The sequence below is a fragment of the Stegostoma tigrinum genome, chromosome 2, assembly GCF_030684315.1.
Source record: "Stegostoma tigrinum isolate sSteTig4 chromosome 2, sSteTig4.hap1, whole genome shotgun sequence".
In the NCBI taxonomy this organism is placed as follows: domain Eukaryota; kingdom Metazoa; phylum Chordata; class Chondrichthyes; order Orectolobiformes; family Stegostomatidae; genus Stegostoma; species Stegostoma tigrinum.
In genome coordinates, this window is record NC_081355.1 from 42,489,020 (window position 1) to 42,504,631 (window position 15,612).

The 15,612-nt window shown below is 42.3% G+C and overlaps 1 protein-coding gene across 10 annotated transcripts in view; it reads right to left on the reverse strand.

The window, feature by feature from the left end:
* phactr1 (phosphatase and actin regulator 1) overlaps positions 1 to 15,612 on the reverse strand; it is a 537,086-nt gene that overhangs the window by 13,318 nt on the left and 508,156 nt on the right. For all 10 annotated transcript variants that reach the window (XM_059653713.1, XM_059653742.1, XM_059653702.1 and 7 more), the window contains one exon: positions 11,981 to 12,036. In XM_059653713.1, coding sequence (XP_059509696.1) covers positions 11,981 to 12,036 — 56 coding nt within the window. The remainder of the gene's footprint in view (positions 1 to 11,980; positions 12,037 to 15,612) is intronic.

The window sequence follows — 15,612 nt, forward strand, 5'->3', positions numbered from 1 at the left end:
ATATATTTGAGTTGAGAAGAATAAAAAAAAGTTATCCTTACAGCGCCAAGGACCCAGGTTCAATTCCAGCTTTGGGTGACTGCTTACGCAGGGTTTGTATGTTCTCCCCATGTCTGCAAGTGTTTCAGTCAGGTGCTCCGGTTTCCTCCCACAATCCACAGTTAGGTCGATTGGCCGTGCTAAATTGCTCCATAGTGTTCAGGGATAGGTGGGCTGGATGGATTAACCATATGAAATGTGGGGTAGGGTAGGGGGAATAGGATGCTCTTCAGAGGGTCAGTGTAGAATCAATGGGCTGAATGGCTTGTACCTGCACTGTTGGGATTCTATAAAACATGCAAAGTCCTGAACGGACTCTGAGAGAAGACAAAGTCTCTTAAATCAGACAGTTGAGTCTGTGAAATTCTCTTCCCCAAAGAACTATGCAGCCAATGAATTAAATATTTTTCAGGGCAATTTATAGATTCTTAGCTGATAAGGATGTTGCAAAGGTTATTGTGGGTAGTCAAGAAGTTCAATACGAACATATGGAATAGGAGCATAAACAGACAACTTGGCCACTTGAGCCACCTCCACTATTCAATAAGATGATGGTTGATCTGCTTGTGATTTTGAATTCCACATTCCAACTGTAACCCTTGATTCACTTCTGTCTTAAAGGTATTCAATTACTGCCCCCACCACCTTCTGAAGCAGCGAGTTAAAGTTCTATTGCCCTCTAGAGAAAAGAATCCTTGTGAGCTCTATCCTGAAAGGTCTAATCTTAAAATAGTGCCTCCCTAGTCTGGGCTCACTCACAACAGCATCCCTTCCATGTCTACTTTGTCAAGACCATTCAGAATCTTATATATTCCAATGAAGTCATGCCTCACTCTTTTAAACTCCAGCAAGTCAAGCCTGTCTACCCTATCTTCATAAAACAGCCCATTCATTCCAGGTATCAATCTAGAAAACATCCTCTGAAAGACTTCCAATACATTTACATCTTTTCGTAAATGAAGAGAGCAAAAATGCACACAGTGTGTGAGATATGGTCTCACTAATTTTTTGTATATATGAGACACAACACCCGTATTTTTAAGTTCAATTCCTCTTGCAACAAAGCAAGGTACCACATTGGACTTTTTGATTGCATTGAAACAAAAACTAGGACCATGAGTAGCCCTTACAGTCTTTTAAGCCTCCTCTGTGATTCAATATGGTCAGGACTGATTCACCTTTTCAATGCCATATTTTCAGTTTTTCTCCACATTTTGTTGCCTTTAATATCTTAAAATTTATGGTGCATTGATAGCGTCCCTACCCCTTGACCGGGAGGCTCCAGTGCAAGTCTCTCAGTAGCAAGGCTACTTAGAATAAAACGGTTAAATTAAAAACAAAAGTTGAACACTCAGCGATCTGGCCTTCTCAACTTTCAATGGCTGTGAAATACCTAGGTTGAGCACCAAAGTGAAGAAATGCTTATACATTTCAGTCCCCAGATGGTTTACCCTGTGTCCTGAGACTGTGACTTCTGGTTTAGACTCCCCAACTAGCAGAACATCTTCCCTGCATTTAGTCTGTGCATCCTGTTAGAAGTTCTTATGTTTCAGTCAGATCCCCTTTCAATCTTCTAAACTTTAGTGAACACAGGCCCAATAGCACCAATCTCTCCTCAGATGGCAGTCTTGTCATTCCCTGGGTATCAGCCTGGTGCTGTACCTGCATACTAACTTTTCCTGACTTATGTTCCAGGACAACTAAATCTCACTGTATCTCAGAATTCTGCCATCATTCTTTGTTTAATTAATACTCTACTTTTTTTTGACTGCCCATTTAACTAATCAGCCCATGATACAAAGTGGCAGGGCAGACGTGAGAGGTTGAATGGTTTTCTTCTACTCCTCTACTCAATATGACAATTGAGACATGGACAGTCTATGCATACTCAAAAATTCCAGATAACAGAATTAATTATGAGTCATGCAGAGCAATGTCAAATCTATGACTGTAAGTAAGCTTTGGAGTGCAGCTGGTGCTTGTGTTAGGAAATACCAAAATTTCAAAACTGTCAGCTGGATTGCTTCTGGTATAATCCATAAAGTGCTTCCTGGCTGCAAGAGAGAGTGCTTTCATTCGTATTGAAGCCAGGTGAATGAATGGATCAAAAACAGTTGCAAAACTGAGTTGGTGCCCAATTTGTCTTGTTGCAGCCTTGCTGCATGCTAACATCCTCTTTTGATCAGTATAAAGAAACCACACCAAATCCCTTCCCTCCATTAGTACAATTTAAAAGGGTCACCATTCAACTTTTAGGTGAGGTGTTTTTGATTGTCTTTTGTTGCCACATTGATTACTGTTTTTGCAGGCATTCACAAGATTTTTAGCTTCACATTGAAGTGGGGCAGGACTTCACCAAGGAGTTCAAGAAAGTTGGAAGGTCTTCAGCAAACATAAAAGTTTGCATTTCTACACACTTTCATGGCATCCCAAAACTTTATTGCCAACATTGTATGCAATCACGCATGTAATATAGGAATCATGGCAGCCAACTGTGCACAGCAAGCTCCCACAAATATTTTTATATTTGATTCCTAGCTCAGAGAAAAGAATCTATTAAATGCGCTACAGAGAAAACCTTTTCGTCAGGAACAGGGAGACTGGGGTTGCAATTCTTCTACAGCTGCAGCAGAAGTTGGAGTTGGAGCAGAGGCAACAGAGAGGGCAGATTTGTGCACTCTCAATAGTAGATCATATTCAACAAGGATCTTCTTAATGGAGCAATTTTCAGATCTCCAGCTCTACAGTGTCCGTGGGAGGTACATTTCAAGGAGGTAAAAGTGTCCATAATTAAAGATAGCATGATTAAGCACACTACACGTTTTCACTAATCAAAGCCAACACACTCTTGTAAATGTAACTCATGGCCGATGAAGCTGGCTGAAGCTTTTGAAGAAGTTACTAAAGTAACTGACAGAGGAATGGCTGCACTTGTCATTTATGCTGTCTTGCAGAAGCCGTTTAATAAAATCCCTAAGAGGACTGACAATTAAAATTGAAGCTCATGGAAGTGAAGGCAAATTATTGATTTTGTTAGGAAATTAGCAAAATGGAAGACAGAATAGGGATAAAGTTATCTAACTGGCAGAATGGGATGGGTGGTGCCCCATAAGGACCTGTGTTAGGGTCTCAGTTATTCACTGTATGAACCACATAGATGGGACTGAAAACCAAATTATCAAATTTGTCAATGACACAGAGGAGGATGGTATTTTAAACTTTGCAGATTTAAGCATTAAATTACATTTTATGGATTAAATGAGTGGTCAAATTCAAATGGATTTCAAACTAGGCAAATGTAAGGTCATCCACTTTATATCTAAGAAGGATGGAACAAAAGACTTTCTAATTGTTGAAAAGATTGAGATTCAGAAACTTGGGAGCTCAGGTATATAGATCATTAAAATGGCATCAACATTCACAGAAAGTATCCAAGAAATCTAAGAGAATATTGATTTTTATGGAAATGGAATATAAAGGGTAAAAGCCTAAAAGTATTCCTTTTTGTGCTTGCAAGTAAAGATGTTGTGCAACACTAAACAGACAGCCTAGACTGGTAGATAGATGCCGGTCCTCCATGTCCTCACCCATATGGAGAGGATGCAAATAAATTGGCATGGCCAACTGGGGAACTGTACAAATGCTTATGAAGAAATGAGGATGCTGACCCAAATGAACGAGTACAGGTGCATTCAGTACACAAAGGGCCAGGATCTTGTGGCCACGGGAAGATGAAGGACTGTAATATCACAGGGAGCTCGGTCTTATATTGGGGAACCCTTGATTCCCAGTATCCATCCTTGAAGGCGAGTGGGGATATGGTCAAAAGAGGTACAACATCTGGAACTGTCAATGTATATGCTGTATTGAATAAGGTATTCCTTCATGCACTAAGAGGCCACAGACTGACAAATACTCTGAATGAATCCCAGGACAATGTGGAGTTGTGAAGGGTGAAATCTACAATAATCTCCATGACAACCGGGACTGGATGTCAACTGAAACTAATGGGTCTTGGCTAATATTGCAGCATAGAATAGAAATTAATGACAGTCTCCCTCATAGAATCCCTACAGAATGGAAGCAGGCGATTCAGCCCATCAAGTCCACACTAACTCTCCAAAGAGTATTCCTCCCATGCCCATCTGCCCCTCCCCCCACCACCCAATCCACACAATCCTGCATTTCAAACGGCTAATCCACCTAACCTGCACATCTTTGGACTGTGGGAGGAAAATGAAGAACCTGAAGGAAATCCACAAAGGGATTTCTGAACTTCCTTGAAATGTCCAAGTGACAGTGTCAGAGGCTGCATCCATCTCAGACTCTCAGATTTCCTTGACACTAGACAGCAGGGGCGCAGCAATGGTTTCTGACGGGCTTTGGGCTGTTCTGAGTGGCCAGCTACGTTTTGCTGCTGCCCAGTTTGAGAGGTAACCCGTGTATTTGTTCAGGACCTGTATCAGCTACCCAAATTTTGTAAGTCATGGGACCTGACCTTGGGTCAATCTTGCCTCGTACCCACACAGGGCCATTCCTACGGTTCCTGCACCAAACTTCATCCCCGAATTAATTTGTCTCTCTCACTTAGAGGAAGCATATAGCTGGCATCGGGGTTCCTGCTGCCATTTCACCCTCACCCACAGGTCTGAAAATATCAGGTTTAATCTCCCCATCAGCAACTCCGCCGGAGTTATCCCTGCTGCTGTGTGAGAGGTGGCCCTATAACTGAACAGGAACTGGGACACTTTGGTATCAAGTGACACTGTAGGCTGCTTCTTTAAGCCTGCCTTCAATGTTTGAACTGCTCTAGGAACTGTGCTGAATGCCATTCGATTTCAGGAAATACTCAACTTTCCTGCTGGTAAATGATGTTCCAATATCCGTGATCAATACTTTCGGGAGTCTGTGTATCACAAATAATACTCGCTGCTCCTCAAATGTCATCCCTGAGTTTGTCGAGTGGATGTTGTGCACGTCTACTACTTTGAATAGGTGCCCACAATGTCATTGAGCCTATGAAAGGACCGGCACAGTCAACATGCAACCCCGTTCAGAGTTTACCTGGCCATTCCCACAACTGTGGGGGCACTGCTGGTGGCAAATTTTGTCCCTGTTGGCATTCTGAGCACTGCCCCAGCACTGCAGTTGGTATCCAACCCTGGCCACCAGATATGGTTTCTTATCAGCATCTTCATCTTGGAAACCTCAGATTACCCTGGTGGATTCAGTGACTTTTACTCAGGACAATCGCCTTTGCTCCCCATTGTAATATGTCGTCTTCTACAGTGATCTGGTCTCACCAAGTCCAGAAAGGTTTCAATCCTGGTAGTTACAGGTCTTCTGTTTCCCCCATTACTATCGACTGTTTTAATTTCACTCGGACAGGGTCTTTTTGTGTCCACAGTCAGATATTGTTGAAGGTGACTGGAAGGATGGGAGGTGCCAGTAGGAGGTGGCTCAAGGCATCCGTATTTGCTGCTTGACTTCCTGGACAGTGTTCTAACGTCCACTTGCATGAGCTGAGAATAAGGGCCCAATGCTGAACTTTGCCAGAAGCTTTGGACACCACTGCCTTGACTTCCTTCAGTAGCCCTAGCAGGGGTTTGTGATCTGTTACTATGACAAATTTCCATCTTTAAAAGTACTGGTGGAACTAACCTCACACCAAAGATGACCACTAAACCTTCCTTTATTTGTGTTTATAATGAGCTAAAGTCTGGGAAGCATACGCTATTGGGGGTTCTTCTCCATTGGGCCACCAATGAGCTAACAGTACCCAGTACTGTATGGGGAGTCATCACATGTCAGCATCACCGCTTGCTTCAGATTGTAGCAGGTGAACACCTTAGATGATAATAGCTGCCTTTTCACTTCCCTAAAGGCTACTTCTTGGCTACGAGACCATTTCCAAGGCTGATGCTTTTTCTATAGCAGGTGTGGGTGTGCCAAGATGGAGGCCCTAGAGATATGTGCCCCTGTATGTCTGTTAAAATGCTGAATACCTCCTCCTTATTAATCTTCCATGTTCTAGAACCTCACCATCCCAGGTGAAATCCCAGGCTGCAATTTCATTCTCCTCTGTGAATAAAGTTGAGAAGTATTTATTTAAAATCTAAGCCACAGCCACTGGCTCCATGCACAGGTTGTCCCTTTCATCTCTAGTAATTCCTACCCTTTCCCTGATAATCCTCTTGCTCTTAATATAACTGTAAAAAAAGCCTTGAGGTTTTTGATCTAATCTGTCAAGGATATTTCCTGGTCCTTCTTATTTTTTAAGCAATCTCCTACACTCTCTATACTTTTGAAGGGCCTTCCCTGTTTCTCCTACACTTTCTTTTCTTTATCAAACTCTTGATAGCCCCTGATATTCCAAGGTTCCTTGCACCTGCTGCCCTTGCCCTTCACTCTTCAAGGAAGACATTAGCCCTGAATGCTCACTTTTCTACTTTTAAAAGACTCCTATTTTCCAAATGTAGGCTTACCCACAAGTAGCTGCTCCCAGTCTATCAGCGATAATGCCAACTGCAGATGCTGGAGAATCCAAGATAACAAAGTGTGAAGCTGGATTAACAGTAGGCCAAGCAGCATCTTAGGAGCACAGAAGCTGATGTTTCAGGCCTAGACCCTTCCTCTGATGAAGGGTCTGGGCCCAAAACATCAGCTTTTGTGCTCCTAAGATGCTGCTTGGCCTGCTGTGTTCATCCAGCTACACACTTTGTTATCTTGGATGCTCCCAGTCTGTGTTTGCCAGATCCTGCCTAATAATATTGAAAACAGTCTTCTTCTGAATTAGACACTTAAATCCTGCATCATCTTTTTCCCTTTTCATAATGACTTTGAAACTTATAGACTTATGGTCACAGTTCCCAAAATGCTCAACCATTGAAACTTAAACCACTGTGCTGGCTTCATTCCCGAGGATTAGATTTAGCACTGTCCCATCTCTAGCAGGATTGTCTAAATATTGGCACAAAAAGCTCTCCTGGATGCACTTTGAAAATTCCACCCCATCTGATCCTTTCACATTAAGACAATCGCAGATAATGTTAGGAAAGTTGTAGTCCCTACAACTATAACCCTGTTTGTGTCACACCTTTCTGTGTTTGCTTACATATCTGCTCCTCTATATATCTGCCTCTGACTGTTGGGAGGCCTTTAGTATAATCCCAGCAAAGTAATTGCCTCTTTTTATTTCTAAGTCTACCCAGATGGCCTTTTCTGAGACTTATTCCATAATTACTGCAGTGATGGTTTCCATTATCAATAATGAAATGGCCCCACTTTTCTTACTCCTCCACCTGCCAAACCACTCACCTCCGCCTACCATACTGCCTGAAACTTCTATACCCTGGAAAGTTGAGCTGCCAGGGCTATCCTGCCTTCAACTATGTCTCTGCGATTGCAATAACACAATATTCCCACTTGAGTTAACCTGCTTTACTAATCAAGCTCCTTACATTAAAATAGATACAATTTAGTTTTCCAAATCTCCCATGTGTCTTATACTGCCCATGTTTTCTCCAACTGCTGGACTGTCCTGGCATTCCATCTACATCTGATTAGTCCTTGCTCTGGACTTTACATTTGCTTCATGCTCCATTCCCCACCAGTTTAAAGCCTCCCCCAACAGCTGGAATTGATTCCCTGGTGGGTTACCTGTGCCCCATAATATGTAAGGGGAGGCAAATGCCCTTATGGGGAGGTATTGCATGTTAATATCAGATCTTGCTTGGGATCGTAGTGTGCTGAACAACTTAGAGTTTGATAGCCATTTCTTTACTTCCCTGGAAGCTATGGCTTGGCTACGTGGTCATTTTCAAGGCTAACCCTTTTTAAAAAGAGTTTATGCAAAGATGCCAGGACTAACAACAGGTTATGTATAAACTTCTCATAATAATTCACCAGCCGAAGAAAAGACCTAAGCTCCGGTACAGATTGGAAGCCGGGGCACCTTTGATCACTCTCACTTTATCTTATAATGCGTGCAACCCAGTTTTGTTGACTCTGTTGCTCACTGGGGAACACACATTTTTTCCTTCTGAGGCAAATGCTCACCTGGGAGAAACATTCTCTACGTGTCCCTTATTGGTCTTCTGTTATTAGCATGTCATCTAGATCAATGGCAATGCAGCATAGACCTTATAAAATGTTCCCCATCATCTGCTGAAACATTACACAGATTGCCATTTGGGGTGTTGTCAGTCTTGTACATTGGTATGATACCCTTATGGGTGTTAATTGTAGCATTCTTTCCGGAATCCTCATCCAACTGCAACTGCAAATACACATGGTTCATGTCGTGAAGGACAGCTCCCCTGCCAACTTTGTGTACAAATCATCCATGCAACGGATTAGATATTTACCCAGCCATGAACTGTGGCTGACTGTTTAAGATCCCCACAAAGACAAACTGACCCGTCAGGCTTCACAATTGGTATGACTGTGCTGCCTATTCTGCAAACTGAACTGGTTTGATGATTCTTTTGCTTTGCAGCCTCCTGATTTCGGCCTCTACTTTTGTCCATAAGGCAAATGGCACTGGGCAGGCCTTGCAGAATCATGAAATTGCTTCCTGGTCAAAATGCAAGGTGGGCTTGGCTCCTTTGATAGCCCCTAGACCTCCCTGAAAGAATTTCCCAGTATTTAATTAGGACTTCACTTAGGCAACAATTTTCTAATTGAAAATGTTGTGCTAATCAAGGTGAATCTTTCTCAACCAATTCTGCCCCATCAAGCCTGGGCTCAAGCCTTTTTACCGCAATCAGTGGTAACTGGATCAACTGCTTCTCATAAAAGACCAGAAATGAAGTTAAAGTTCCATGATACAGGTTCTCAACCTAGCCGAGGTCTTGCAAACTTAAGGGTTGGAGTTCAGTGTGAATTTTGTTAAAGACTGGTTCTGTGATCACTGAAATGGCCACACCAGTATCGAACTCCGTTAGAAGTGGGTGACCATTTAATCAGACATTTATTTTGACTGTTTCTGTTTTGGACGTTGCTGAGCAATTTAACTGTTCCAAACCAGATGTTGGTGGACCATCCTGGGGTGCTGTCTCCTGGATACTGGCCTGTGAATGCTCAGCACAGTGGCTCAGTGGTTAGCACTGGTGCCTCACAGCGCCAGGGACTGGGTTTGATTCCCCTCTTGGTGACCATCTGGAGATTCTCCCTGTGTCTGCATGGGTTTCCTTCAGATGCTCCAGTTTCCTCCGACAATCCAAAAATGTACAAGTTAAGTGGATTGGCCATGCTAAATTGCCCATAGTGTCCAGTGATGTGTGGGCTAAGTGGATTAGGCATGGGGAATTCAGGGTTACAAGGATAGGATAGGAGGTGGTGGGTCTGGGTTGGTGTGGACTTGATGGGCTACATGGCCTGCCTCCACCTGTAGGGATTCAAAGATAATATGATACTTAATTTAGGTCTAGTGGGAATCATTTGCTGCCTGGAGTCTGCATACTGACAGCAACTACAATGGCTTGCCAGCCTGCATCCTGAAGAAAATTTACACCATTTGGCCGAAACCTAGCTTTGTTTTACCGCTTTGCTGTGGGCTGATTTAGATTCCCTCTGTTCAGGATACGGCCTAAATGAGTCTACGCAATTGCCTTTACACAAGCAGGGTTCCCCAAGCTCAGCTGGATTGGTGAGGGTGTCTACTTCCATTGGAATACCCTGCAACTCACATGCTCCATTTTCCAATGATTAAGCCAGTTATAGTGTCTTCTTGAAGTCCAAGAACAAAGAGAAGAAAATTACAGCACAGAAACAGGCCCTTCAGCCCTCCAAGCCTGCTGTCTAGCCTGTCATCTATTTTCTAAGGGTCTGTGTCCATTTGCTCCCCGCCCATCCATGTACCTGTCCAGATACATCTTAAAAGATGCTAACGCGGCTGTGTCTACCACCTCTGCTGGCAACGCGTTCCAGGCACCCACCACCCTCTGCATAAAGAACTTTCCACGCATATCTCCCTTAAACTTTCCTCCTCTCACTTTGAACTCATGACCCCTAGTAATTGAGTCCCCCACTCTGGGAAAAAGCTTCTTGCTATCCACCCTGTCTATACCCCTCGTGATTTTGTACACCTCAATCAGGTTCCCCCCTCAATCTCCATCTTTCTAATGAAAATAATCTTAATCTACTCAACCTCTCTTCATAGATAGCACGGTCCATACCAGCAACATCCTGGTGAACCTCCTCTGTACCGTCTCCGAAGCGTCCACATCTTTTTGGTAATGTGGCGACCAGAACTATACACAGTACTCATAATGTGGCCAAACCAAAGTCTTATACATCTGTAACGATCTGCCAACTCTTGTACTTAATACCCCATCCAGCATGCTGTATGCCTTCTTGACCACCCCCCTATTGACCCGCGTTGCCACCTTCAGGGAACAATGTACCTGAACACCCAGATCTCTCTGTTCATCAATTTGCCCTAGGACGTTTCCATTTACTGTATAGTTTGCCCTTGAATTGGATCTTCCAAAATGCATCACCTCGCATTTGCCCGGATTGAACTCCATCTGCCATTTATCTGCCCAACTCTCCAGTCTATCTACATTCTGCTGTAATCTCTGACAGTCCCCTTCACTACCTGCTACTCCAATTGGGCTCAGCTATCAAGGTGCTTTTGCGTGGTTACATCATTAATCCCACATGCAAAACAGTTTCTCAGACTCTCATTAAGGATTAAACCGAAGTCACGTGCTTCTTCAGTGATCTTAAACTAGTCAAAAATCCCAATACGGATTACCCTCATTCTCAAATTACTGAGTAAAACCAATTGCATCTCAGAATTAGAGGAAGCTTGAAATAATAATATTCCTTAACCAAATCCATCAACTCTTCAAAGGTTTTCGTACCTGGTACCTCAGGGAATGTTACGCTCCTAATAATTGAAAAAGCTGCAGGTCTGCAAGCTGTCAGGAGAATTACTGTTGCTTTTCATCTGCCCCAATGTAACTTCTCCAGGAAACGTAATGCATTCTTTCCACATACTGGGCCCAGTCTTTGACGGCAGGATCGAAGGAGTCAAGCTTCTCAGATAACAACATGATGCCAGAAGCGTTTACCCCAACTCAAAGACAACTGTTGCAAACAAATTTCTTCAAGAGTGTTGTTTTCTCTCATTGCACTGAAATAACTCCACAGAGATTGATATTCTGTCACTAAGTCACCCATTATTTCCACATGGAGCGTCACTGAAACTAAACCAGCTTCCTCAGAGCCAGCTCTCAGATTGAGCAGAACCTCTAACACTCCTGTTTATATCTATCAGCTGTGGCTCCCTGATTGGACCAGATGAACAGCTCCAATCGGGAACTCATATTCTATATGGTCCACTTGGCTTACCTCATTACGCTCACTATAAAAAGTCTAATGATGACCATAAATCCAGCATCAATTGTCGGAAAAACCTATCTGGTTCTTTAGGGAAGGAAACTACCATTCTTATCTGGTCTGGCATACATGTGACTCCAGACCCACAGCAATGTGACTGACTCTTATCTGCCCTCTGGCAATTAGGGATGGGCAATAAATGTGGTGCAGCCAACAACACCCTCATTCTGTGAATGAATGCAAAACAAATGCTTGCTACTCTTTTCCTTACTCTAGTTAGCTCTTGCCCAGTTGATCAACTTTTTGGAGGTTTGACTACAGGGTGTAGAATGCCAGTTTTTCACAAGGCATTGCACTATTCATTACTTTCACAACAATGCAGAAGTAACGTATTTTCTAATGACAGAAGATAAACCACATCGGAATAGCATATGGATATCAGGTCAAAATACAGCTTTCCCGGCATCAGAAATTCAAACCTCTTTTGTCTCTTTTTTGCAATTCAGACAGTGAAAAGCAGCATTTGGCACTTTATGACTACTGAATTAGAGCTTAATATTTTATCAGATTTTCATAAAGAGGCATCAATACTTACGTTTCAGGATGTTTCGTTGTTCCAGTTCCTCTGCAGTTGGCCTCTGGCTTAATCGCCTGTTTAAAAAGATTAGGATCATTCTGTATACAATGTCACTTCAAAGCAGTGTCTGCTACAACACTGTCATCATTCTCTACAAAACTTATATGAATTGGATTGGCTGCTAAAGATCTTTACAACCCAAACTCAGAGTCCACAACGCAGGTCCTGGAATAAAATGTTACACATTTTTGTCACGAAGTCTGCCACTGTCTTTTCATCTGAAGAAAGTCATGCACAGTCCCATGCTATTACTGCATTATGCTCACAGTGTCTGGAAATTATTTTAATTTGCACCAATTTCTTTCTTTCTTTCATGCCTCCTTTCTGACTCTCTTTTGAGACTGACAACTTGTACACTCAGCAACTGCCAAATGCTGTACATGTCCTGAAAAGAGTCCTAATGCTGGTAACATATCTACATGGTAAATTTCATACAAACTAAGCTAAAACAGCACACATTCTTTTCATGATGCTTTTATTTATTTCATTTTGTTCCAATACATTGGAAGTCCCATTGGAGTCATCTGCTTTTCAGAATTTTGATGAAATAATTATGATGTCATTAAAAGTATCCAAATACTGAAATAAGTGCACCAGATGGCTGGTATATAAGGAATTTTGAGTTTTCCTGTTCCAATATTGATGGAATACTATAGTTAGGATATATTTAGAGTCCATTATTCAGAAAGTAATAATAGGTCATTTGCAAAATCAGAACACAATTCATCACAGTCAGCATGGTTTTATGAAGGTTTTTTAAAGATATAACAAGGAAGAGTTATTTTAAGACATAACAAGGAAAGTAGATAATGGGGATCCTGTAGATTCAGTATATTTGCATTTCCAGAAGACATTTAATAAGTTGCCACACAAAATATTAATAGTCAGATCACACAGGATTGGGTGTAATTTATTAGCTTGGTAGAGCATTGACTAACTAACCAACAGAAAGCAAAGAGTTGGTCTTTTTCTTGCTGGCAAAATGTGTGTGCGTCACAGAATTCAGTTCTCAGGCCCCAACTATTTACAATCTATGCTAATGTCTTGGATGCAGGCATAGAAAGTACTATAGCAAAATTCACAGATAGAACATAGAACTGTACAGCACAGGCACAGGGCCTTTGGCCCAGAATGTTATGCTGAATGTGACATCAAATTAATCACTCTGTCTGGCCTTGGTTCATATCCCTCCACTTCTTGATATTCATGTGCTTTTCTAAAAGTCCCTTAAATGCCCGTATTGTGTCTGCCTCCACCAGAGCCCTGGCAGCACTTTCGAGATTCCTACCACTCTGCGTAAAAAATTTGCTCCTCACATCTCTCTTGAACATTCCCCCTCTCACCTTAAATACATGGCCCCTAGTGTTAAACATTTCACCTCTGAGAAAATGATTCTGACTGCTTATGCATCTCAAAATTTTACAGACTGCTATCATGTTTCCTCTCAGCCTCTGCTCCTCCAGAGAAAACAACCTGAGTTTTTCTAGCCTCTCCTTATAGCTCATAGACTCTAATTCAGGCAGCATTCTGGTAAACCTCTTCTGCTCCCACTCCAAAGCCTCCAAATTATTCACAGAATGCGATGACCAGAATTGAATGCAATACTCTAAGTGTGATACAAAAACGGTGGAAAGGAAAAAACATTTTCAAATGGAAAGGTTGGGTGATTGGGCCAACTTTTGTCAGATAAAGTTTAATGTGGATATGTGAGGTTACCCATTTTGTTCAGAGGAACTGAGAAACAATATATTTAAATATAGAGAAACCTCAGAATGCGTCAGTACACAGAGATCTAGATGTCCTTACACATGAATCACAGAAAACCACTATGCAGGTGAAGCAGGTAATAAGGAAGGAGAGTGGAATTTTAGCATTTATTTCTATAGGAATAGAGCATAGAAGTAGGGAAGTGTTGCTGCAAAGGTACAAGGCATTAGTGAGACTGCACATTGAGGACTGCATGTAATTTTGATACCCTTACTTGATGAGGGATATAGTTGCATTGAAGGCAGTTCAGAGGAGGTTTAATAGTTTGAATCCAGAGATGAGGGGTTTGGTTTATGAAAAGAGGTTGAGCAGTTTAGGTTTATACTGTAGACAGAGTTGAAAAAAATGCAAGATCTGATTGAAGTATATTAGATGCTGAAGGGGATTGACAAACAAAATGTAAAGTGGACAGTCTAGGCTGAGAGGTCAGAGTTTTAGGATAAGGTATAGGAGATTTAAAACAGAGATGAGGAGAAATTACTTCTCTCAAGGGGTTGTAAATCTGTGGAATTCACTACCAGAATGTGATGGATACTGGGATATTGAGTAAATTTAAGGAAGAGATAGACATATTTTTAATTAGTAATGATTTAAAGAGTTATGAAGAGAAAGCAGGAAAGTGGAGTTGTGATAGATATGAAATCAGTCATGTTCATATTAAAAGACAGAACAGGCTCGAGGGACTGAACTGCCTACTCCTGCTCCTAATTCTTATGAAAGTCAGAATGGGTATAATTCAGATCCTCCCACAGTGCAAAGATGTGCACGTTAGGTGATGTGGCTATTCTAAATTCCCTCTAGTGTTCAGGGATGTGTTGGTAAGGTGCAGTAACCATGGGAAATGCAGGGTTACAGGGACAGGGTAGGGGGATGGGTCTCGGTGGGATGCTCTTCAGAGAGTTGACGTGGAACATATTGGACCGAATCACCTGCTTCTACATGGTAGGGATTCTAAAAAAAAAATTGAGGGACTGAGTGAGAAAGAAAAGAGGCAAAGGAAGCGGCAGTTATAGAAAGACATAAGCCGATACAGTTGTGCACAAAGTCTTTGAGGAAAAGGAGAGCAAGGAAATTACAATCAGGAATAGAGTCTGAGGGAGAGGAAAAGGGATTTTAACTGCAAAATGTGAGCGAGTTTACAAGCAGGAACATAGTTAAATGGGTTCTAAGTGCCTGTTTCTTGGCAGCAAACAGCAACTTTAGGATAAGCATATGGACGTACATGGAATAGTGTAGGTTAGATGGGCTTCAGATCGGTATGACAGGTCGGCACAACATCGAGGGCCGAAGGGCCTGTACTGTGCTGTAATGTTCTATGTTCTATGTAACCCGCTGTCCTCTGTCTTTAACCAGAGCATGATCATAGAATCATAGGATCCCCACATTGTGGAAGCAGGACATTCAGCCCATCAAGTTCACAGTGACCCTGCAAAGAGCATTCATCCTGATCCAGCCCCCTACCCTAACCCTGTAATCCTGTGTTTTCCATGGCTAATCCACCTACCCTGTGTAAGTTTGGACTAAGGGAAGAAATCAGAGCACTCGGAGGAAACCCATGCAGACATAGGGAAAATATGAAAACTCCAAGGATGTCCAGGTTAGGTGGATTGGCCACATGAAAATTCAGGGTTATAGGGATAGGAATGGATATTGGTGGAATACTCTTCAGAGAGTCGGTGTGGAATCAATGGGCTGATTGGCCTGCTTCCACACTGTAGGGATTCTATTATTTTATACAGACAGTCTCCTGAAAAGGGAATCAAATCCAGGTCCCTGGTACTGTGAGGCAGCAGTGCTAACCACTGAGACACTGTGCCACCTGG